Source organism: Carassius auratus, chromosome 49, assembly GCF_003368295.1.
Source record: "Carassius auratus strain Wakin chromosome 49, ASM336829v1, whole genome shotgun sequence".
Lineage (NCBI taxonomy): Eukaryota > Metazoa > Chordata > Actinopteri > Cypriniformes > Cyprinidae > Carassius > Carassius auratus.
The window spans coordinates 2,892,917-2,918,725 of NC_039291.1; the positions used below are offsets into that span (position 1 = coordinate 2,892,917).

Consider the following 25,809-nt stretch of genomic DNA (forward strand, 5'->3'; position numbering starts at 1 on the left):
ATTTTTGAGCATTATCAAATCTGGTTGATAAAAAGCAAAGCCCAAAGGGTCTTCTTTCCAAAGAGACCAAAATTATGTTTGTAACACACTGAAGTAGGAAACTGTTACAATTATAAGTTAGGTAGAGCACTTTAAGCTATGAGCCCCCATAATGGGGGGTACTGGCTAACAGGTTAACAAAGCTAAACAGCGTTGCCCTTTGTGTAATAAGTTACAGAAACTGTTAAATGCACCAACTTAAATAATAAATGTAAGAATTTTACAGATGTTATTTACACTCTAACAACAACATTACACACTAACTAAAGTTTAAAACATGGGATCACGAAGAACGGGACCTTTAAGAGGCATTACATTTCTGTCACATGCTCGAGGCATTCGGCCAATCACAATGCAATGGATAGCTGGACAATAAATTTTAAATAAAGCTAAAGTAAAGTATAAAAAAAAAACTAAAATAAATAAAAGCAAAATTACTCAAATTAAAATCCAAAAATTAAAGCTTATACAAAACCCCTATTAATTTCTATCTTCTATGGTACAAGTTTTTTTTTTTTTTTTTTTACTGTAAAAATATATATTTCTCCATACAGTAACTCAATGGGGTCCAGTGATGTGCAGGTTGATCCAAAATGAGCGGGTGCCTGCGGTCACCCACAGTTACGAGTTATCCAAAAATATTTTTCATTATATTCGGGTCGTGGTCGGTCAGGTCGTTTGAAATAAAGATGCCAATTAAACCTTTGTAATTTATATAGTACTAGAAACTATTTTGAAAAACATATGCTTGCACATTATTGGCAGAAAAACTGGCACGATTACAGAGTGACCACCTGTTCCGCTTGACATTGTACTGTACAGCAATTTTACCCTTTGTCTCGCCTCATGCAAATTGAGCATCTGTCCCGCTTTCATTCGACCCTGCATAATAAATAAACGGACATGTTCATAGGCGTAGTGTTAGCTTATGTCCAATAGTTCAGAGGAGAGCAATAAAAGCGTTAGTCGATTGGCTGAGTCGTACGTCAGTCAAACTGTTGACTGGTGAACGAACACCATGAAAAAGAGAAGATGTACTTTTAATAGCGAATGCACCGCAACATACTCCTGGTTATGACCTGTAGATGGCAAAGCAGAGAGAGCTTTTTGCATTTTAAGCAAAAGCAGTTTTTCTGAAAAAAAAAACACATCATCATTATTTTTCAATAAACCAAATGACCCACAGGCTGACAAAGTTTCAGCAGCAGAAGTGACGAGCATTTATTATGACATACATCACACACATTTATATCGCTCTACCGACTGCGGTAACAAGTTAGCCCCAGTCATTTTTCCAGATTCTGAAATAGCTAAGAAAAAAGTTGTAGAAACTTTGGGTGATATTTTGGTTCAGGCAGTGTCTTAATCTTTTAGTCGGTGGGTTTAAAAGAAATATAGGCAATATATTAGGCGCTAATCATGGGAGATTTTAATATTCACGTTGATAATACAAAAGATACATTAGGACTTGCGTTTACTGACCTAATAAACTCCTTTGGAGTCAAGCAAAATGTCACCGGGCCCACTCATCGTTTTAATCATACACTAGATTTAATTATATCTCATGGAATCGATCTTACTGCTATAGATATTGTACCTTAAAGTGATGATATTACATACCATTTCCTTGTATCATGCATGCTGCGTATAACTGATATTAACTATATGTCTCAGCGTTACCGTCTGGGCAGAACTATCGTTCCAGCCACCAAAGAAAGATTCGCAAATAACCTGCCTGATCTGTCTCAACTGCTATTTGTACCCAAAAATACACATGAATTAGACAAAATGACTGACAGCATGGGCACTATTTTCTCTAAGACATTAGAAACTGTTGCGCCCATCAAATTGAAAAAGGTTAGAGAAAAACGTACTGTGCCATGGTATAACAGTAATACTCACTCTCTCAAGAAAGAAACTCGTAGTCTTGAATGCAAATGGAGAAAAACAAACTTGGAAGTTTTTAGAATTGCATGGAAATACAGTATGTCCAACTATAGACAGGCTCTAAAAACTGCTAGGGCAGAGCATATACACAAACTCATTGAAAAAAACCAAAACAATCCAAGGTTTTTATTTAGCACACTGGCTAAATCAACAAATTACCAGATGCCACCCGATTCAAATATTCCACCAATGTTAAATAGTAATGACTTTATGAATTTCTTCACTGATAAAATAGATAACATTAGAAATACAATAGTAGATAATAGATACGAATGTAGATTCTGCAGCGTATAACACTTCAGTTTCATCCATCGCAAAGATAAACTGCAGTGCTTTACAACTATAGGACAGGAAGAGCTAAATAAACTTATCACTGTATCTAAACCAACAACATCTTCCATTTATGTCTAAAATTTTAGAAAAAGTTGTGTCTGCTCAATTGAGCACCTTCCTGCATAAAAATGATCTGTATGAAGAATTCAATCAGGTTTCAGGTCCCACCATAGCACAGAAACTGCACTTGTTAAAATTACAAATGACCTGCTCCTTGCATCAGATCAAGGCTGCATCTCATTTCTAGTCTTACTTGATCTTAGTGCTGCGTCCGACACCATAGATCATGACATACTCATAGATAGATTACAAAACTATACAGGTATTCAAGGGCAGGCTCTAAGATCGTTTAGATCCTACCTGTCCGATCGCTACCATTTTGTTTACTTAAATGGGGTGTCATCTCATTTATCATCAGTAAAATATGGAGTGCCCCAAGGATCCGTCCTAGGTCCCCTTCTATTTTCAATATACATGTTGCCCCTTGGTAATATTATTAGAAAAAATACAGTATTAGCTTCCACTGTTATGCTGATGATACTCAGCTATATATCTCAACGAGACCAGATGAAACTTCTCAATTATCTAAGCTAACAGATTGTGTTAAAAATGTAAAAGATTGGATGACAAATAATTTTCTTCAATTAAATTTGGATAAGAGATATTAATTATTGGACCAAAAAACACTACACAGAATCTTATAGATTACAATCTGCAACTAGACCGATGTACTGTTACTTCCTCTACAGTCAGAAATCTGGGTGTTATATTAGACAGCAATTTGTCTTTTGAAAATCATGTTTCCAATGTTACAAAAACTGCATTATTCCATCTTAGAAACATTGCCAAGCTACGAAACATGTTATCTGTTTCTGATGCAGAAAAGCTAGTTCATGCATTTATGACCTCTAGACTGGACTATTGTAATGCACTTCTAGGTGGTTGTCCTTCTTCGTCAATAAACAAGCTACAGGTAGTCCAAAATGCAGCAGCTAGAGTCCTTACGAGGTCAAGAAAATATGATCATATTACCCCAATTTTACAGTCTCTGCACTGGCTACCTATTAAGTTCCGTATCAGTTACAAATTATCATTACTTACCTATAAGGCCCTAAATGGTTTAGCTCCTGCGTACCTAACTAGCTTTCTACCACGCTACAACCCATCACACACCCTAAGGTCACAAAATGCTGGACTTTTGGTAGTTCCTAGGATAGCATAGTCCACTAAAGGAGGTAGAGCTTTCTCACATTTGGCTCCCAAACTCTGGAATAGCCTTCCTGATAATGTTCGGGGTTCAGACACACTCTCTCTGTTTAAATCTAGATTAAAAATGCATCTCTTTCGCCAAGCATTCAAATAATGTATCTCTTAAATTGTGAGTGTAGTTGCATCTGAACAAATGTGCATTTTATTCATTAACTTGGGTTAAACTAATTTTACTTTGTTGGATCAGCAGCTATGCTAATGATGTCTCTATTTTGTTTCTATGTTTTCCCTCCAGTCTGGATCCAGAACACCTGAGAAGGGATGATGCTGACCCTCAGAGGACCTCAGATGATGCTAACCCTGAATCAACAAACAGAACTAAAAAATTTAGCTACAAGTGTGACTGCATCATATAATAATTATTAATTACTAATATTAATAATTTTCATCATCTGGCTGACTAAGTCTCGTATTAATTTTTTCAAAAAATCCAGTCAAACGTGCACAAACTGACAGTCACCACCATAAGCTACTACTAAATATTGTAGAAACATAATTTTCTGTAAAGTTGCTTTGTAACGATTTGTATTGTAAAAAGCGTTATACAAATAAACTTGAATTGAATTTGACTGAATTACAGAAAGCTTGAAATGTCTACTTTTAAACGAAAATATTAAAACCAAAATTAATAGGCTACTCTCTGATTATGTAATTTCTCTCTGGCGTTCATGGCGAGTCTGCATCGTCAACTTCATCTCAACAGCAATACAGAAAACACCAGTTTATTGCTAAACAATTAAATGTCTCCTTGCTAATTTAGACTGATGCAGTGGAGGTGCTGATGGATCCCACGTGGGCATGTTCCAGCCCTCAAGTTACACCATTAAATATTCACTCTGTACCTCTGCATAATTTACCTGTAAACACACAGGAGAATGACTCTGCTGAAAATAAATAAATAAATGATTAATAAATAATTAAAGAGAGAGAGAGAGATAGAGAGAGCTGTCCCTTGTCCCCCATCTAACCCATCCAAAGTGCACACACACAGTAATTCCTGCCAGCCCGAGACTTAAACTCACAACCTTTGGATTACGAGTCCGAATATCTAACAATTAGGCCATGACTTCTCCCAATGCTTGCAATTTCCTCAGATATTCAAACAGCAGCTACCGAAATATAGTGTTGTTACTACTTTGGTACTACAAGTCTGTACAAAAAGGATGAGCGAGCGCGGCTTTGTCTAGACTTATGTGGAGGTTATTGCTCGTGTCTCATTCAGCACGAATCCAAATGTTTCCATACTCTCAATCTATTTGAATGTTAAACTATTATTTATAATGTAAACTAGGCTTGTACTTTACATGCATTCGCATATAGATGAAAAAGATGATCCTCTTCATATGAGCAAAAACATCCTTGGCATAACAGCAAAGTGAACAGGTATACACTACGGTCTATTTAAACTGACTAGTGTAACCTTTTAAATGCTTAGTTTACTATTTTATTTTGATAATGAACAGACTGCGATGTAAGTTTGAATTGCTGGAATACATGTGCACCAGGCTCCGGCATGATCGAAACAGCAGAGACATAAAAAATAAAATAATTAAAAGTTAAATTACTTTTCCGTGAAAGTGTTTACTTTCATTTGTGCACACTCACAATAAAAACAGAAGATTTGTGCTCTTGTAAAATAAAGCAAACAAACAGAATGTGCGTTGTCATCCTTTTCTTTCTGTGAACTTATGTAGCTCCGGTGTCCTGACATTTTATCCTACCCTGTCAGATTTTCCTACCCGGGTTTACTTCGCACGCGCACATTAATATCGCGTCCTTTGTCTCATGCTAAACAACGATATTTAATGTATGTGCATTACTGTAAGGGTAGGTTTAGGTTTGGGGTAGGTGTAGGTGTACTTTAATAAAGACTTTAATAAAAACGCAATCTAATTGGTAGAAAATAATATTTATTGTTGGTTTCCTGTAACTGTATCCCTTTTAGCTACAACCGCGAATATAACACATAATTACTGTATTTGCAGTACTGTAAGGGTATGATTAGGGTTGTGGTAGGTGTAGACGTTAATTAAACATAACTTTAAAGTATCATTTTTCGTTGTGGAATTGTACTACCCACTGTTTTAGTGGGAGGTAGGAAAATCTGACAGCGTAGGACAGATCGACAGAACACCGGCATGCAGAAACTTGTGAACGATGCTTGTTGTGGAGTCACCGTTTAGTGACATCATTGAATGCTCCGGGAAAGCGTAAGGTCAGTGTCGGTCACATTGCCTATTAATTGCCGTTTTGAATCCAGCAATTAAATATTCACAAATTCTAAACTCTGATTATGGCAAGACTATTATTATTTTATTGGGTGTCCTATTGGAATTCAGCCATCAAACTGCCCAGTTATTTCACTTCAGCACCGCATTTCACACACACGCGTGCACAAAAGAGGATTAGAGCCTGAAGTCGGTGAATAAGTTGTCATGCTTTGACTCGGATAACTCCTTAAATCCATGAAATGAAAAAGATAGAAAACCAGGAGTTGGTGTCCCACACATTTAATGGCTGGTACACGGGAACGAGCTCTTCTCATACATGAGAGATTAACTCTCTTGGCATTACAAATAAAGTAAAGACAAAATAATAACAAAGCGCCAGAGCGAACTTATATATACTAATATATGAACTTATCTGTTTTGAATACTTTATATTTAACATGTTTGTTTATGTCCAATATTAGTGTTAAACTGTTTGACTTTAAATTAAATCTACTATTGATTTACACCATTGACTGATTTTGCAGCACATTTAGGCCCAATCCCAATTCTATTTCATACCCCTTCACCTACCTCTTCCCCCTGTCCCTTGAAACAGAGTGTCAAGTGGTAGGGGAGAAAATATTCCCTTAAGGATTGGGACACCACTACCATGACGGCACACGCCATCATTCATCGTCTAGCTCTTACAATACATATACTGGTGTGCTGGTGTGCATCAGAGCCTTTAATTATCGTTCTGTATTAATGCGCTGACACACACACATATCGGAATTCATGCAGCTCATACATCCAGGAGAAAATAAACTTGTCAACGCTGCCCCACGATTTTTATTAAACACAGTTTAAATACTGAATCGTAACATTATATTTTCCAATATTTTACAATCGCTGTTTTTGAGTAAACTCACAATAAAATGATAAACGAACAGATGCGAATACATGCAACTTCCATTTCTCTTTCTCTCTTTCTCTCTCTCTCTCTCTCTCTCTCTCTCTCTCTCTCTCTCTCTCTCTTGAATAGGCAATATTTGAGAAAATGGTTTAGTGATTTCTAATTATTGGGGGGGAATAGTCCCCATCAATGTCTATGGCAGTTATTGCCCTGATCAGAAATGTGCTGTGGCACTATCATGCAGTCTGTAATGATATGACGTTAGCAAATATTAGCGATTTTTTTGCAAACATTTCTTTGAGTAACATTAATATGAACTCACAATTAAATGTAACATAAAACAAATGATTACTTTTCGTTAAAATCTTTATTTATGCCAAAAAAGCTTACATTTATGTGTCTTTTTGTTCACTGTAGCAGCCATGTTGCCAAGATAATTCATACCCCTTCGTTTGAAGTGTGTTCCCGAAAAATCTTTGTTTGAACGGCTATACGGCTCTTCCCCCTACCCCTACCCCTCCAACCAAAAGAGAATCGAGACAGCCCTACCCCTTCACGTGAACGCGCGAAACGGAGGGGTAGGGGAAAGGGGAAGGGCTAAGGGGTAGAATTGGGATTGGGCCTTAAACTGATGACTTCCGAGCGCAGATGCATCAAATTTGTCACAGGGCGCACAATATGACAGTTGCATCTGACTATATATGAACTAGCTGTTTTAAATACAGCATTTTAATATTTAATGTTACTTTATCAGGATGTTTGAAAGTATATTTTAAGATTATTGTTAATTCCATATGCTCTCTCACTGCACCTTCGTGGTTTAAAACACCAAATAGTTATGCTATGACAAGAACAATGAGTCTCTCTCTTGCTCCACCCATGCACGATAATATCGTGTATCGCCGATCTCATGGGCTGACGATATGATGATTTGAAAAATGACCATATCGCCCAACACTAGTTTATAGCCTTCATTTATGTGGCTTTGTTCCGGTTTGGCGGTTGGTCACTAATTTCCACTAATTCAATAACATTTAGGCATTGTTTCTTTTCCCAAATCTTCAGTCTAACCCTCTAATTTTGCAGGTTTATTTTTTTATCTTTCACTTTTAATCACCGTTTTCGCATCTCTTACTGTGGTAAACATGGGAAGGGAAATGAAAGAGTAAGAATTCCTTCAATTTATTAATTTGTTCCCTTATTTCAGTTAAATCATGGGTTATTTAGGGAACAAAATTCATGAAACATGGACAGTTGCTACAAATTAATAAGTCAAAGGAACTAATTAACAAGTTTAAGGAATGAATAGCCTATCGGTCCTGTGTCCGCAGCCCTGAAAAGCGCACAATTTGTATTGTATATTTTATTGCAATAAAGTTATTATTATTATTATTATTATTATTATTTTATACATTAATAGGAGAATGAGCCTAATATCGTCTTGACTATCGACAGAGACATTGGCTTACATCGATATCTCTTAATATCATCGATACACGATACTATCGTCTATCGGCACAACCCTACTCATCACATCGACAACCATCGACACAAAACCACAAGAACCAGACCAGTCCTCTGCACCTGTGCCTGGAATTAAATCACACCGTACTGGTTTCATCTGGACAGAGGAGAACTGGCCCCTCGACTGAGCCTGGTTTCTCGCAAGGTTCTCCATTTCTGTCAATGATGGAGTTCTGGTTCCTTGCCACTTTTGCCTCTGGCTTGCTTAGTTGGGGACTTCCGCCTAATTGCACAGACACTATTGGAAAATAACTGAACTGAATGATGACATCACTAAATCATCAATGAACTGACTTCAGCTGAAAGATGACTCTATTTTCCTGTTTGACTCTATACTTGACTTGACTGATGACTAATCTGAACACCTCTGATTGGCCATTGCATTCATTGGAGTGTAATTGGTAAGAACTTTTATAAAATATATGAACTTGTAGGGCTGAAACGATTCCTAGACTAACTTGAGTAACTCGATTACAAAAAAATGATCGAGGCAAATTCCTCTGCCTCGAAGCCTCTTTTAATTTATTTTAGATCTCACATCAGGTTCTTTCACAATGATTTGTTTTTTTTTATGTGACACAACGCATTTACATCACCCACAAAGCAGAAGGAGACACAAGCATTGCATCCGAAATCACATACTGCAAGGAGTCAGCAGTGTTTTGATTTGAGGGAGCGGGCAAACGTAAAGAGAACGTCGAGGTGTGAGTCCATTGCAAGATATAGCTGGCATACCACAACTAGGGCCCTTTGATTTCCGCGATGCAGAAAATGCAGAGGGATTCACGGAGTCCAGTCATAAAAACTGAATTTACAGTTTAACGTGGAATGGCACGGAATTTGCAAAATTATTAATTAATTAATCAAAAATTGGTTGTTGCACTTACATCAAATCAAGATATGGACTAATATCTGTAAATATTAAGCCGGAACAGTCTATTTAAATATAAATCCTCCATGTTCTGTGTGTCTCTGTTAATGAATGGAGCAGAAGCGCGTCTTCCTTTATCACACACACTGAAGCGCGCGTGACTCTCGCGGTGATTTCAGCGTCTGCTGTCTCACTAAATAAGGACGTGAACACATGAACAACATCTTCAGAACTGCTCTGACAGTCACTTCATGAGCATTTGATCATTTGATTTAAGTAAAACTAGCGTCACATCACATACACAGAACTGTAAAGGTACGTCAACCCGTCAAAAGAAAATTCCGATGACATTTCATCCTACCCGTCAGATTTTCCTACCCGGGTTTACTGCGCATGCGCACATCAACATCGCGTCAATATAGTTAGGCAAAAATACATTTTATCCAATTAATCAATGGAATTTTTGGTAGAATACTCGATTACTAAAATATTCAAAAGCTACAGCCATATGAACTTTATTACTATAAATATATTTATTTACATATAAAATATTAAATTAAACAAATAATAGCATATATAAAATATTTTTGTTTTTAATATTTCAATTTTGTAGGCTTTTACTTTTTATAAAGGGACAGCTGCATCACTAAAACTTTTTTCTTTACTCCCCCAAAAATTTAAAAACTTATTTTAATACAGAAATTAAAACTAGTTCAATATAGAAAAGATACTGAACAGCATGTGTGTATTTTTGTATGTGTATGTATTTTTTAATAAATTCATATAGAAGAGATCCAAAACAGAAAATCACATTTATGTTTTTTCCCCTTTTGTCCACAACCAAACTCTCAAACCAACTATTTACTGTCAAGCAAGGTTGACGCATGAGTAAAAAGAAAAACATAAAAAAATGTATCCTAGGTACCAAGAGGCAATCATAATTCTCAGTAGGGCTGTCACTTTTAGTTCGAAAATTGATTGCACAATCGATCAGACAAACCCAAAAAAGTTTCGAAAAGGAAAATAGGGAATTGATTTTAACCAAATAAGTACACTATTAATTTTAAAATAATTAAACAATTAAAAAAAAAATTGATGTAACAAAACTCATAAACAAGCAGAAAAAGAAAATAAAGAATTCCCAAAGTGCAGTATGACTTGCGAAAGCTAGACAGAAAATACCAGCAATTTTACGTGCCTATAAGACCCAGTGACGTCGAAAGCAACTTCTCTGCGTTCACACCAAACGCGAATAGAGCATCTGGCGTGAATGATTTCATTGTTAAGTCAATGTAAAGACTCATTTACGCGCGTCTGGAGGTCTTGCGATGCGGTAGACGCGAATTCGCCTCATTCGCACATCTAGTTAAAGGAGATTATGTGTTATGAAAAGGACCGTTGCAATCTGACAGCGACCGGCTTTTGTGGTGGAAAATTAGCAGAGATACCCCCACCTTGCGCAGCTGTACCTGAGTGTCCCTGGGAAATCAGTGCGTTCGGAGCGCGTTTTCTTTTTGAACAGTTGTTTGAAATGGATTGCATCATTTAAAATAATCTTGGAGATTTTTGCCTGAATCATAAATGCAGCCGGGTTGAAGCCTGCAGTGATGTTTTTCTTTTGTTATGGCAGCCATCCCCTCTGCATATATATTTTTCTAGAGAATGTTGCACTCTTGTTGCTGTATGTTATGCTGCACGAAACTTCATGCTAATAAATAAGAAATATCGATGAGTTGTGCGTTTCCAGTGCTCTCTTTACGACCGTCCGTTATTTGACGTTGAAAAAGGAAACGTCTTTTTTTTAGACATGGAAAAATCGATTTTACAATCGATTCAATGAACACTTATGTCTTAAAAATCGAAAATGATTTTTTCACAAAAGTGACAGCCCTAATTCTCAGTGAAGAGTTCGTTCTGTAATCTATTCTAAAATGCAACAATTTCCTGTTATCCCTTTTACAGGTTCAGCGCCACAATTCTGGGTGAAAGCTGGAATTCCATCTGGTATTAACAGTGTCAGAGGCCATCAATTAGAGAGCTGCAACTAACGATTATTTTTTCTGTCGACTAAACTAACGATTATTTTTTCTGTCAACTAATCTAACGATTATTTTTATTACAATAAATAATTAATCTAATGTTCTTTTTTTAATTAGCTAATGAATCCTTCAGATTACTTTAAAAACATATATATAAGTACAACTTCTAATATAATATTTCAAACTTTATTCAATTTCAACCAATGTGGTTGAAGTTTTTACAGTATAAAATAATAAAGAGGCAAAGAAAATTATTTTACTGTCGTAAATATGAACTTATGATAGCGTTTATAATTAAACCACAGTAGCCATAAATTTACAGTTGTCTGAGACGTCATGAAATGTTCTTTAGCATCACAAACCATAAAATGTAGTCAGGGTTCTGCTATGGTTTAGCATGGTTTCCAGAAATCTGGAGCTGATTCGGGATAGCTCGGTGGTTTGTGACCATTGTCTTTTAAGGGACCGTTCACATATCACGTCTTTTGCATGCTCAAGTTCGTTATTTCCAATGTAGGCGCGAGAGAAACATGCTCATAATGGAAGCGACGCGCTCGTTTTTTCCAGGCAAGTCCGCACCGCGTAGAGTTAAAAACATCTAAACTTTTCAGAATGCTGCAAGCGCAAGAATATCAGACCTGAACCAGGAAGTTGGTCACCAGATCACACGGTAACCAGTTAAACCGTAACACCGGAGAGCACCAAAATGTTTTCCTCTGAGGTGCTCACGCATCGCAGTTGTGCTGCCGTGGTACACCATATCGGTTTTGCAAAGGGAACCACGGGCCATTATATTTGGCCTCTGTTTAAAGTATCCCCATACTTTTGATAACTGTGGTCTCTGTATTTGTGATAGAATGCAACTTTCTCCATTCCCAGTATGCCATTACGCGAGATGTTAACAAACAGTGTGACGCGTTGACGCATTTCACGCACGTCGATATATTTTTGTAGTCGACGTACTCAATGACGTCGACGCGTCGTTGGAGCACATGTGAACGGCCCCTTAAACAGTTCAGTAGTGCAGAGTTTACAGGTTACTCTTCATTTTAAAGGCTCAAAGTAAAGTACTCCCACTTCCCGCTGAATGCTGCAGAGACACTGTTCGGGAAGCACGTGACATAAAACGAGGCCAGCTATTGGCTATTCGCTACTTCACCTGCTGTACTGGCCGAGTAAAACCTCCGGTGGCTCATTACTGCCACACTTTGGTCACCGCAGATTTGAAATATGCACGAAATGAGCCGCTTATGGCAAATCAAATTTATTTAGCGACGAATCGATTACTAAATTAGTTGACAACTATTTTAATAATCGATTTTAATCGATTAAATCGATTCGTTGTTTCAGCTCTAATTTGAACCAAAACAAAAATCGGCCATACCCCAACAGGACCTAGCAGTTTTGATAACTCCGCCCACACATACATACACAACCCTGGCAGTGAAGATGGTGGAATCTTCTATGCCTGCCGGCCGCAGCATATTCAAGCAAAAGCCAACACAGAAAAGTTGTGTGAAAAAGTAAAAGCAACATAACTCACCTATCAAGAATAGGGTTGGGAATCGAGAACCAGTTCTTATTCCGAACTGGTTCTGTTTTTTTTTTTTTTTTTTAAAGAACCAGAACTGTGAGCAATTTCTAAGTTTCGGTTCCGAAAACAGTTCTGGTGCGACATGTGACCAAGCATTGTGAGCAGCCTTGTGCCGGTGTTCTGATGATTCAGAGTTTCCCGTAAAGGATGTCACAAACCGAATAACAGAAACATCACCCTGCATCTTTAAATACTAACACATGGACTATATCCCGGAGTAATTCATTTACTCAAACAGTACACTGACTGAACTGCTGTGAAGAGAGAGATGAACACAGAGCCAAGCCAGATAATTACTCGTTCACGAGTCAAGAACTGGTTGCATCAGTTTTCGGATCACCAGTAGTTCTTTCTGACAGTTCGATTCAATAAACCGGTTGAAGAAAACGGTTCACAGGTTCTTTTGCGCTGGACGTAATGACGTCATTGGCGATGACTGCAAGCCTTGGTTTACCTGGGCTCATAAAATTAGCACAGAATCAGTTCAGAATCAATCACCAAAAGAATCAGTTCAGTTCAGACGCTCTGTGTGTCGGTTTGCTTCACGCTGAATCACACATGCGCAGTATCATCAGTTCCTCGGTTCTCTAATCGGACACATCTGACAGAAATGGTTCTTGACTCGTGAACGATTAATTATCTGGCTCGGCGTTCATCTTCAGTTCTCTCTTCACAGCAGTTTAGTCAGTGTACTGTTTGAGTAAATGAATTACTCCGTGATATTGGTTTGTTTGAACTCAGAGGGAGTGTCAGCCACATTAAAAAGTTAACAGTTTAAGTAATTTGCGGATTAATGCATTCAGTTCGATTTGGTGAACTGTTTCAAAAAGATCCGGTTACATCGAATGATTCGTTCGCGAACCGGATATGACAAACTGCTTTGTTTTGTACTGTCTTACAACAGACATGGAAGAGAAGACAATGCTGAATAAAGTCGTAGTTTTTTCTATTTTTGGACCAAAATGTATTTTCGATGCTTCAAAAAATTCTAACTGACCTTCTGATGTCACATGGAATACTTTGATGATGTTTTTATTAACTTTCTGGACATGGACAGTATACTGTAAACACAGCTTCAATGGAGGGACTAAGAGCTCTCGGACTACATCTAAAATATCTTAAACTGTGCTCCAAAAATAAATGGAGGTCTTACGGGTTTGGAACAACATGAGGGTAAGTTATTAATGACATATTTATGCAAATTGGGCGAACTAACCCTTTAAGTATGAGGGATCGATTATTTAGTGTACAGGTAATTTCAAGAGTAATAAACAAAGCGATAGAAAATATTTATTTTCATGCATTTTAAATGTTTAAAAATGTCGAAACCACTCACTGCATCACACCATCTCCTGACTGGGGATGGGTATCGTTAAGGTTTTAACGGTATTACTACTCTCGCCGATACTGCTTAACCGTCCGGTACTTTAACGGTATTCTTATCGGTACTTTGTGTTGTGTTACTTTGTGTTGTGTTAGGTAGTCGAAAACTTTGCATTCCTCTGTCTGCACATAATGCACTTTTGAAAGATGCTTTGACAGATTGCTTGTGTCTCCGCTCTTACATGCAAAAATTTTGTTGCACTTATGACAACCAGCATTATCTGCATCAACTCTAGTGAAGTATAACCACAATTTGAAACGTTTTGCTGTCTCTGCCATCGTCACTCTTTGTATTAAAAATTTCAGCAATGGATAAATGGATTTGCAGCACTAAAAACTGCTTGCAGTAGCACTGCTACTAAATTAATTTAAAAATCCACATACAGCTATCAGCTGTTCCTTCATCTTGGCTGAGCTTTCAACGTTGTTACTGAAAAAGGTGAGGAAGTTACATGACCTGCGGTGCGCTTGCGGGATTCTGAAAAGTTAAGATGTTTTGAACTCGATGTGTTGTAGATGCGCCTTTGACGAACTTGAGCACACGTGAGCCGATACCGTCAGATCTTACTGATACTACGGTCTTTCATAATTTAGCCCCGGGGCCAGTTTAATACCGGGTTTCGGTACCCATGCCTACTCCTGTCTGCATTATTATTTGTAAAATAGGGGCCTTATGGAGAGTGTGTATACTAGGGGTGTGTACGGATAGTCGAACATTTGAATATTCGTTCTGCTCTAATTATTCGATAAATTAAAAAAAAGAAAAGAAAAGTCCACAATAAAACCTAATTGGTCACTTTCTGTGATTCTCCACGGCATATTTGAAGATGTATGCAAGCAAAAAATAATGAATGAATGAATAAGAACTGCGGTCTTCTACAGTACTTCAAATATGCCGTGGAGAATCACAGAAAGTGACCGAATTGAAGAACATTGTTGCGGCATCTCTCAAGCAACGAATAAACACCGCTAACTTGGAGAATGCAGTGAAAATTACCTCGGCACAAACATCTCAGGTTTCTCGATGAAAACAAAACCTTGATGTGAGTGGTGCGGCTTCAGCAGCTGTCACCAACGATGAAAAGGATGCAATGCCCACTCATCGGAAAAGGCTGAGCCAGTTCTTCAGCGATGATTACAGAGAGTCCAGCCGAGACGAGTGGAAACAGTTCTTACTGGAGCCATGTATTCCACCAGATGAGGATCCCATTCAGTGATGAAACGAAAACACGAAGCGCTTCACAGATTTTTTTATCTGTACTTTTGTTTGTTTGCACGCATTGTTAAAGGTTTTCAGCTACAAAACACGATGTGTAATGTTCAAGCTTATTGTGTGTAAGCTTGTTCAAAAATGATGGAAACAATACATTTTGCTGAAAAATAACCTATGTCTCATTAAAATTTATTTAAATAACGAATATTTGAATATTCGTTTTTTGTGAGCTCAAATATTTGAATGTGATATTTGCGGAAAACGCCCATCCCTAATGTATACATGGTTATAAGTATAACAGTTTATAGTTCATTCATTTAGGGAAATTAACAATTGTCTCAGCTCTCAAGGGACTATTTGCCCAACCAGCTTATTACTGCTTGAAAAGCAAAATGTTATTGATAGTGTAAAAAACATCAACTTTGAAGCACATGCTGATTGATGGACTAACAACTACCTTCCAGCAACACTACATTCAATGAAGGTAAAATAGTAAAAAAAAAAAAATAATAATAATAAATTACATAATAATTGTTAAATTAAATGGAACTGGAATCGGAACCTGAAAATTTTTACTGTAATATTTGTTGAATTTTGACATTGCCAACCTTTAAATTAAGTTGACAGTAAGTAATAAACAGTACTGAGCATTAAGTAGTTGAGTATGGTGCATTTTTCCTTACCACAATTTTTTTAATAGTTGTTTAGTGATTTTAATGGAACCGGAATTGGAAGTTGGAACCGAAACCAGAAAATTTCTAACGATTCCCAACCCTAATCAAGAAGAAACAAAGCAATCTCAGCATCTGATTTCAGGCCTTCCCACTCATTGAGTTCTTTCCACCGCTGGAAAGCTGCTCCGATATCTTGCTTGATCATCAACCTTTTATTATTGTTTCACTGCAGTGATTTCAACGGCCCTGGGGTGAACGAGGAAGATAGTGAACAATTCCGGAATATGCTTTTTTCATTGGTTGTTGCGTTAAATCTTACCCAGATACGATATTACTATTTTCTGATTGGCTATTGTGTAGCCTATTTCTTTTTTTTTTTTTTTTGATTGGCTGATAAGTGGCAGGCTCGACTAAGACCTCAGAGACACGCTTGATTCCTGCCAGCGGCGCACCCAGAAAATGTTTGGTCGCTGCGGCATTATAATATATTATAAATGTTTTTTATGCATGAGAAAAACAATATGTGGTGGGAGTGCGTAACAAAAGACTGAAATGAGTGACTGTCACGCTCAATGCTTGACACTTTAGACAAGCCCTGATTTACTGCACTGGTCTAGCAGTGAAGACAAAAAATGCAGCTTGTACAGTCAAGGGGCCTCCTGTAGTGCAGGACTGTCTTTGTGGATTAGTATCCAGCCGCTTTGAACCCCCAACGTGAGCTGAACATCATGTGACAGTGCATATGTATTTAAATGCCATAAAGAAAGGGCCATGAGTAATTCAACTATAATTCTCTCTGGCTGAAATATTAGGACACAGGGTATAATATTACACTAAGATGCAGTTAGTGCATCGCTGGCCCAATCTGGATGAAGAGCGGATCTTTAGCTGCCAGATCTCGCCTACATCCTCCTCCACACTCCCACTCTCTCCTACTCGATCAAATTCTGTTTGCCACATTTACACTGCAGATGAAACCAAATGCACTCCTCTTTTGAGTGCCATTACTGTTGAAGCATGGTATTACATTGTATATTGTGTAGGCTACAAGGTGTTAAGTCTTCTAACATTCTAGGAGCATAGCTAACTAGTGTTATGTCCTCCAGTCTCTACCAATCCCTCTCAATCTAGCCAGCATTTGTTTTCCTGATTCTGTTGTTGCTAGCCTGCAGTCACTCAGCTCTGGCTCTAGACTTGTTTACTGTTTTTCATAATTATATTACTTGTAGAAAAACTTTAAACACAATTGTAAATAAGTATAAAGAATGGAATTGGTTTTATTTTTAGTGATAAAAAGTGTTTTTCAAATTAGCATATTTTTGCATTTAGCAGAGAACTGTGGATTTTCACTGGTATCAGTAACGAATACTGAAATTTTGGTACCGTGACAACACTAATGTGGACTGGGTATTACATAATAAACCAAAGCATCAGACCAAGTTGGAAGCGTCTGTAACATCAGCATGCTACATGGACAAATGCCACATCAGTGCGCTGCCAGTGATGAGATAATGACCAAAGCAGATTTCAAAGACATTCATCATTTGACACAGAACTGTCAAAATGAATGCAAAGATGAAAATGTATGTAAGATAAACAAAGTCTGATATTGACATTAATCAAATTAATTGAAAAATATATAAATAAATAACGATAGAATGTAAATTTTTGGGTGACCTATTTCTATAAGACAAACATTAGGTTAGGTTGTGAAAAATTACAGAATTGGCCTGACTGTGGATAAAATAGAAACATGGCGATTCTGACATTTTCACAAAATCTCATTCATTGTTTAGAGCAGTCATACAAAACATTCAAACACTGTTTAGAGCAGTCATACATAGTTGGAAACCACATGGGATATTAGAGCTATATCACCGCTTATCGTCACTAGGGGTGTGACATTACACTTAGATCATGAGATGAAAAATACAGATACTTGGTTCACTAGAACGTGACAATATTTTAACATTATTTTGAAGAAATGTTCAGTGATAGGATATTTGTCTTTTAATTACAAAAAGTAAAACAATGCAGTTGTATTCAGAAATATTTTAACTAATCTAGGGCTGTAATTAATTATTATTTTGGTAATCAAGTAATCTACATATGAGTTATCTCACATTGTTTTAGTAACACAAACAAGACCTAATTGAAAACCAGGCTTTAGTATGACTATTTATATGTAAACTAACATTGAGGCAATAATAATTGGCTCAAATAAAATATCAAAACCAGGAAATTACACGATTGTTTTGAACAACACTGTTAAAATACATAATGCAATATGCCTAAACATCTTCATCCCCACAGCCGATGCAATCCAACGGGACTCTGGAATAATCATGGTCATGGATGAGCTAATGATCTATTAATGTAGTAGAATGAAGCAGTGTGAGGCTGAAAGCCGTCAAAGTGAAACGAGGTCACTGAATGATTGTGACACATGGCTCAAAAGCAGCGGAGGTTTTATAATGCCACTGTGCAGTCATCACTAATCTATTAAAATGCACAACATATTAAAGCATCTTTGGTGTCATGATGTCATTGGCAGGTGACACAATGACATGATGGACATCAGCTAAATGTATAACACTGTTCAAGTGGTTCTTACAAAAAAATCTTACATATTGTGCCTTTAAGTAAACTAAGTAAAGACAAGTACGAAACTAAGTTAACATTCCTTGCTTTTAACTACAGAATGTCCCATCCCCTGGAGAGTTCCTGAACCTCAACAAAATTCTGTGCCAATATGCATTTAAAGGTGTCATACGATGTTGCTAAAAGTAACATTATTTTGTGTATTTGGTGTAATGCGATGTGTGTAATATATATATATATATATATATATATATATATATATATATATATATATATATACACACACACACACACACACACACACACACATATACACATATATATATATATATACACACACACATATTTCACATACTGTATTGTACATTAGGGGTGGCACGGTTCAACCCTTTCACGGTTCGGTTTGTTTTACGGTCACGGTTTTCGTTACAGTTCGATATGTGCTACGTTTATGGAAAAACTATACTTTCTAATAAAAAAAAATAAGAATATTCTATCTAACTACAAGCAACAGCACAATAAATACAATAGAGTAAAGATACAAACAATAAACAGTGATTTCAGTTGTTGTTGTTTTTTCGGTTCTAGCATAAGTTTTGGTACAGAAATTGAATAAAAGTAATCAAATGTAAAACAGCATTGCATATTTGACTGTATAAATTAAAGATGGTTCTTTATTAAAGTTACAAAACCGTTTTAATCAAGAGCAGTGAGTGATTTCTTTGTTGTTGCTGTTTGATTAATATAAAGACTCTCACTTTAAGAGAATGCACCGATACAGCAGGCCTACGTTCATCCGGCTATGTCTGCTGTAGGATACTTACCAAAAATCTTTGCGGGAATTTGTCATTTTAAATACTACTTCAGAGAGAGCTTAATATTCGTGCGCGTTATGAGGCGCGGGTTTGCGCGCCACAGATGAGCGCATGAACAATTCTTATCACTACGCGCGTGAGCTCATTTCCTTTGGCTCTTAAATGTTTAAACTGACCAAGCTTTAATGAGTTTAGTTTAAATACATTTTAACGTGTGCTGTTCAGGTCTCAACTGTGTGTGCACCATCAGCACCCGGATGATCACAGAATAAATGACTACTCATATTCCAGAATAAGTCATATTCACATATTGATCAAGAGTGAATGGTTTGTCCAGTTTTTTTTTTTCCTTTTCATTTCTTTTTTTATTTTTTTTTCATCGCTATTGTTGTAATGTCTGGGAATCCAGAATGCGCACCCATCAACAGAAACATATATTAGTTGAACCCAGTTTGTTTTACATGTTATTTATAGCAAACCAAATTACAGATGCTTTGTCAGATTTAAGATGAACCCCGGTCCCAGCGCGTGCCGAACCGTGTGTGGAGAACCGAAGGAAGGAAGGACAAGGAGGTCAGCAGACCATGCTGCCTGTAGACAAAGACAGCATAAACCAGAGGAGCCTGCATTTACTCCTATTTGGAAGCTGATGAATACATGAATTGTAGTATGTGAATAAGTAAATACGATGTATTTAAAGTGTAACACTTCCTAACAAACTGAGTTGGGTTACACATCTGTAAGAGTGGTGGACCCACTAACTTTACGAACATCAAAGAGGACACATTGACAATCTTCAGCTGATTTCTCAGTGGTGAAACAATAATATTCATCGTTGAAAATCCCCTTTCACATTCAGCTGTGCTCACAGCCAATGTATCTACTCTGTGTTTTAATTTCAGAAATCCCTCTTTAATTGCCATGTTTGGGTTTTCCTTGTAGTCCCTGAAACCTTGTTTGACAATACAGTAGGTTATTTGCCAGACTATCACACAGCTGCCTCAATTCTTGTTCTCCATACAGCAGTGGCACTGGAGAGGGCCAGGTGTCAGGTGACAACACATTTATTTGATCAAAAAGCTCCACCTCATGCTCTGGGACCATCCTGGACTGCATGCTACAACTGAATGTGTGAAAAAACTTTTTCTGATTGAAAACTGGTGGGAGACTAATAAAAATCAATGGAATCCCCTTAAAAACATCATCTTGAACAGCCTGACTGACTGGCAATCTGGTAATGAGGGCCTGGTGTCTCCATCATAGCTAAGAAAGCATCAGCCTGCCGTTTAACTTTTTTTAAACCTTCTGAGAGACGAATTTCTCTGTTTTGTAATGCTTCAGACAAGTCTTTAAGCTATTCTAGAGCATCCAACATTAGTCCCAAATTGACAACAAGACCCTCTGAGGATAATTTAGCTTGCAAGCCCGTCATACATGCACCTTCCAGTCACTTAGAGACGACCTTCTACCTTTTTTTTGTAATGCTAGATAGGCCTATATATAACCACTATTTAGCATTTAATGTTTTGAGGTTAATTTTGAATTAGTCAGATGTTAGATAATTATATACATTTTAAATATTTTATTTTTAAATATCCAATGTGTGTATAAAAAAAAAAATAATAATAATAATAATTTTAGTAACCAAGCAGAATTGTATTAGGTTTAGTAACAATTTATATTGTTTACATGGTACAATTTCTGATAAGATACTTTTTTATTGCTTTACAGAAATTTTATGATTCCAATTCAGTTCAGTGCTTGTGATTTGTTTCAATATTGACTCATTTGGATAAATATTAGGTAGGCTACATTTTTCAGTACAGTATTCATTTTTCTCAAGACAAAAAAAAAAAAAAAAAAATTAACTCCCCTAATCAGCCCAGACATATAGTGTGTTTTATTTATTTATTTATTATTATTATATCAACAACTGAAAATAGTCCCCAGCTAGTTTGTGTAGTTGCTTAGCTCTAGGGGAGTTGGAAAATTGGAGTTGGAGTCTTTTTTCAAAAATAGTGGAGTATCCCTTTAAAGTTTTCTTTTTGTTTGTTTTTTGCAAGTCTCAAGCAGTTTACAGCCTCCTACAGAAATGAATAATCAAATGTAAAATAAAACAGCATAGTCTTCACTGAAAATAAAACCTTTTTTTTTCTTAAAGCAACAAAAATACTTTACTCAAGAGCAGTGTGTGATTTTGAATTTGTCTTTTGTTGCTTGATTAATAAGCACACAGTCGCAAAAGTAAAATAGCACGCTGTTCCTTTAAGACCTGCACAGATCCAAATTGCTAATTTTCATTCTCAACTATTTAAGTTCATTTATTACATGACCAACGAGGGTATACATAAATAACCACTAAGTGCAGCATTTTGACATTTTTGTGTGCATTTGACCATTTAGGCATGCACTTTGAGCTAAAAGATGACTTTACATGTCTGTGTTCTGTTACGTTGTTCTGTCGATTTGTGCTACCCTGTCAGATTTTGCTACCTCCCATTAAAACATTGGGTAATACAATTTGATAATGAAAAAATGCTACAGATAAAATTATGGTTTATTAATATCTACACCTACCACAACCTTAAACCTACCCTTACAGTAATCCAAATACAGTAATTATATATTATATTTGTGGTTAAAGCTATAGGGATACACAGCTTCAGGAAACTAGGGCTGGTCTGAATACCATTTTCTGAGCTTGGATCAAATCTTAAAATTGAAAATCTAATGCCAACCCACCCAACAAATATTTGAATAATCGAATATTCTGGTACAGTCCTACAGGAAACCAACTATATTTTTTTCTACCTATTGGATTGTGTTTTATTAAAGTCCACACCTATCCTAAGCCTAAACCTACCATTACAGTAATGCAGATACATGTACATTAAATGTTGCTTTGCATGAGAAAAAGGATTTAATATTAATGGGCACATGCAAGTAAACCCTGGTAGGAAAATCTGACTATCTCGGAGCGCATATCTCTTCCTGAGGAGCAGTGCAAGTCCTCTTTTAAAAACAATTAATACAAATACTTTGATAAATCAAGCATGTCTTATTTTGCCAATGTCATGACATGATTTTACCGGTTTGCATGGAAATTGGGCTTTTATGAAGGAACGGAAGTGCAACATTGCAACAGGGGGCGGAATGGGGCGCAAAATAGATTTATCTCAATATTGTATTTCCTAGAGATGTAACTACCGATCGATAGGCCAGTGATCAGAATTCGCTGATTTTCCTCATGATTGGCTCAGATCAGTGACCGGTCGATCAGTCTTACTTCCTTGCGATTTCGAGCCGATCCATTTTATTACCACCAGCACAGGCAATAACATCACATCAGCCGGACATTCTCACTTTCTTCTCTCCAATGACCCCTTCTCTCTCACACATGTCTCATTCGCTCCGGTTAAATAGTGCTTGCATTGCGCATTATATTAGTCATTCCCGCAGGTTTTACGCATAGACAGTAAAAGAAATGGACACAGCGAAATTGGAACTCAAGTGAGACAATTGAAGCCCATTTTTAGCGTTTTTTTAGCACTTCCGTTTCTGACGCGCAGACTCAAACGAAGCTCAGCAACCTGTCTGACAGATGTAAATCTTCTAGTAGCTGTGCGTGCAAACTGCCATCGTTAATCTTGCAAAGACGGCGAGTTTGAGCGGGGAGTTCTTTGGCGTGAGTGAGCAGGAGTAAGTATTCTGATTCATTATTTTGTATAGTATTTTAAAATGTAACGCCAGTATGCCATATTAAGTTAATTGCCTGTGAGCTTCTCCTCCTGTCTGTACGGTAATGCGACAGAGAGTCAAGTGGTTATGACGCAATCGTTAGCTCTATATTAATTGCACAGCCCTATCTCTTTGGATTTTGAGACTTTATTCTTTGCAGCTTTACAGATCTGCTGAATGCACCAAGAGCTTTTTTTAAAAATTGAAATCGCATCATATGACCCCTTTAATAGTGATGCATGCACAAATGCATGCTCTCAGGGGTATTTTACCATGAATTCAAGTCAACCATTTCCATATCCATCCAAATTATGACTCTTAAAGTCTTTCAACGGTTGTACACCCAATGAATCATCAGTGCAATCAGAAGCCAGACCAACTGCCTGAACAGAAATGCAGCCCACACTGCAGACTGTTGCTCACAACATGAAGAGATGCAACATACTAATAAACCATGTGTAAAAAAAAATACATAAAATAAATACGGGGAAGGAGAGAGATTTATTGTACTTATTCAGAATAGCCATGTAAACAAACACCAGTGCAAACAGATTAAAAAATGTTAACTGACATACTGTAATGCTCTAATATAAACAGATGCAATAAGTATCAAAGTAAAATGATGCAATTTGTTAATGCAATGCAATAATATACAAAAATGCACTAATATAAACAAATTTTAAGTACCACCAAAATGCAATGAATTAAACTAAATAGACTCAATGTAGTGATACAAAGTATCAATGTAAAAATATGCAATTTACTAGTATAAGATGCATTGTAAACAGGTGCAATGCATTGATGCAAAGCAACACTGTAAAGAGATAATATGCACAAATATAAAATACCAAAGATATTAAATCCAATGCACAGATGTAATCAGATGCTAATATAGATCCAATATACTAATGTGATGTGCCACAGTAAAAAGATGATGCAATTGAAAAATCCAAAAAGATGCAATGAACAGATGCAATGAACAAAATGTAAACAGCTGCAAAAGATGTAAAATGTAAACATGCAATGGATAACTGTAAACATATAATAAACTAATACAATGCACTAATAGCAGTAGATGTTATGTACTGTTCTCGTGCGAGATGCAATGTACCGATGCAAAGAGCCACTTTAAACATGTATTAACGAAAAACTTTAAGTACCAAAATAAACAAACATTCAACATGGTAATACAAGGTTTCAATGAAGGCAAAGAGGGAGTAATATATACAGATGCAATGTACTAGTGAAAAGTATCAGTGTAAAACAGATGCAATACACTAATGCAGTGCTGCATGAGAAAAGCATGCACCTACCTCCTCTAACACACTGACTGTATTCCTGCAGCTCTGCAGACGGGTGGTGAAGCTGGATGTAGTGGGAGAGTTGTAATCCTCTGTTGTTTCCGACAGAAACTCCGACACGGATATTTGATCTGGCATCCTAAGGCGTGGATTCGTCCAGTGAATAGATAGAATTGTGTGTCAGGCGATCAAATTAACATCCGAGCCCGTAGAGATCTAACTGTGGGCTAACTGTGCGCGAGATGCCAAAACAAACTACTAGCACGAGCTATGCGATTCTGCCTCTAGAAAACAAAACGACCAGTTTTTTTTTTTTTTTTTTTGGTTCAGTCGCTCTATCAGGGATTGGGATAGCAAGCTGTTTCACCCCTCGCCATTCGAACGTGAAGCTCAGAGTTTACCAGAGTTGTTCAGTTGCTATTCCAGCAGCACCCGACGTGAAATAATGTCCACATACTGTTCCCCCCGCGTGATGATTACGTAATTTACGAATAACACTCTGCTAGCTTCTTAGCGAATTTTATTCCAATGCATTTATGTCTGTGCATGCGTTCATTCTCTGATGTTTGTCAAGCACCCGTTCTCAGCCTGCACTCAGTGTGAAGTGCGCAACACGGAGTGTGACATCCGCGTGCACACTCACTCGCACGCTCTGCTCTACATTCACCCATCTACCCCTGTGCGCATGCCTCTACTCTCACTAAACCCACTCACACTGGCTCCGGTCGCCGTGATTTTGCCAAGTAAGACATGCTCCTGGATCAACATTATTGTCCAAAAATATAGACTTAACCCAAACCCTACCGCTGAACCTAACCCTACCCATAATTTATTCTTAAAATCAATGGGAAATTATAGCTGATTAACAAGGGTGTACTGTAGAAGCACCTGACCCTGATTGTAAGCCTAAAACATTTATTTCCTGAAAAGTTATATCTCAATTCTGATTGGTTGATTGTAATGTTGTTCCAGGATCAACAAGGATGTTGATAAAGGAACATGTTGTACTTGGTGAAATGAAATCACGCTCGCCCATTGGCTCTGTGAGCAGCAGTCCAGTGTTTGGTATTATGTATCTGTGAAATATTTTAAAATATAGGCCTGTGTATCGGGCCAAGCTGGACTTTTGTGAAAAATATATATATATATGTCCAGAGAAATTAAAAATTAAAATAAAAAAGAATTCCCCTTATATTGTCAAAATTAATAGTCATAAAGAGGCCTAATAAAGCATTTATTCGCTTCTTAAAATTTGTTAATCTAGTATGTCTAGAAAATACCTAATACTGAAATCTACACTTTCAAAAAAAAAAAACATAGGCAAGGGTGACTTCAAACAAACTCT

The 25,809-nt window shown here is 37.0% G+C and overlaps 1 protein-coding gene across 5 annotated transcripts in view; it reads right to left on the minus strand.

Moving 5' to 3' along the window:
- The window catches only part of LOC113066039 (arf-GAP with SH3 domain, ANK repeat and PH domain-containing protein 1-like), a 107,323-nt gene extending 82,115 nt beyond the window's left edge, over positions 1-25,208 (minus strand). For 2 of the 5 annotated variants that reach the window (XM_026237619.1, XM_026237618.1), the window contains exon 1: positions 24,477-25,208. In XM_026237619.1, the coding sequence (XP_026093404.1) occupies positions 24,477-24,602 (126 nt within the window). In that variant the 5' untranslated portion in view covers positions 24,603-25,208. The remainder of the gene's footprint in view (positions 1-24,476) is intronic. The other 3 variants (XM_026237623.1, XM_026237620.1, XM_026237622.1) reach the window with 2 other exon arrangements.
- Between the last annotated feature and the right edge of the window lie 601 nt (positions 25,209-25,809).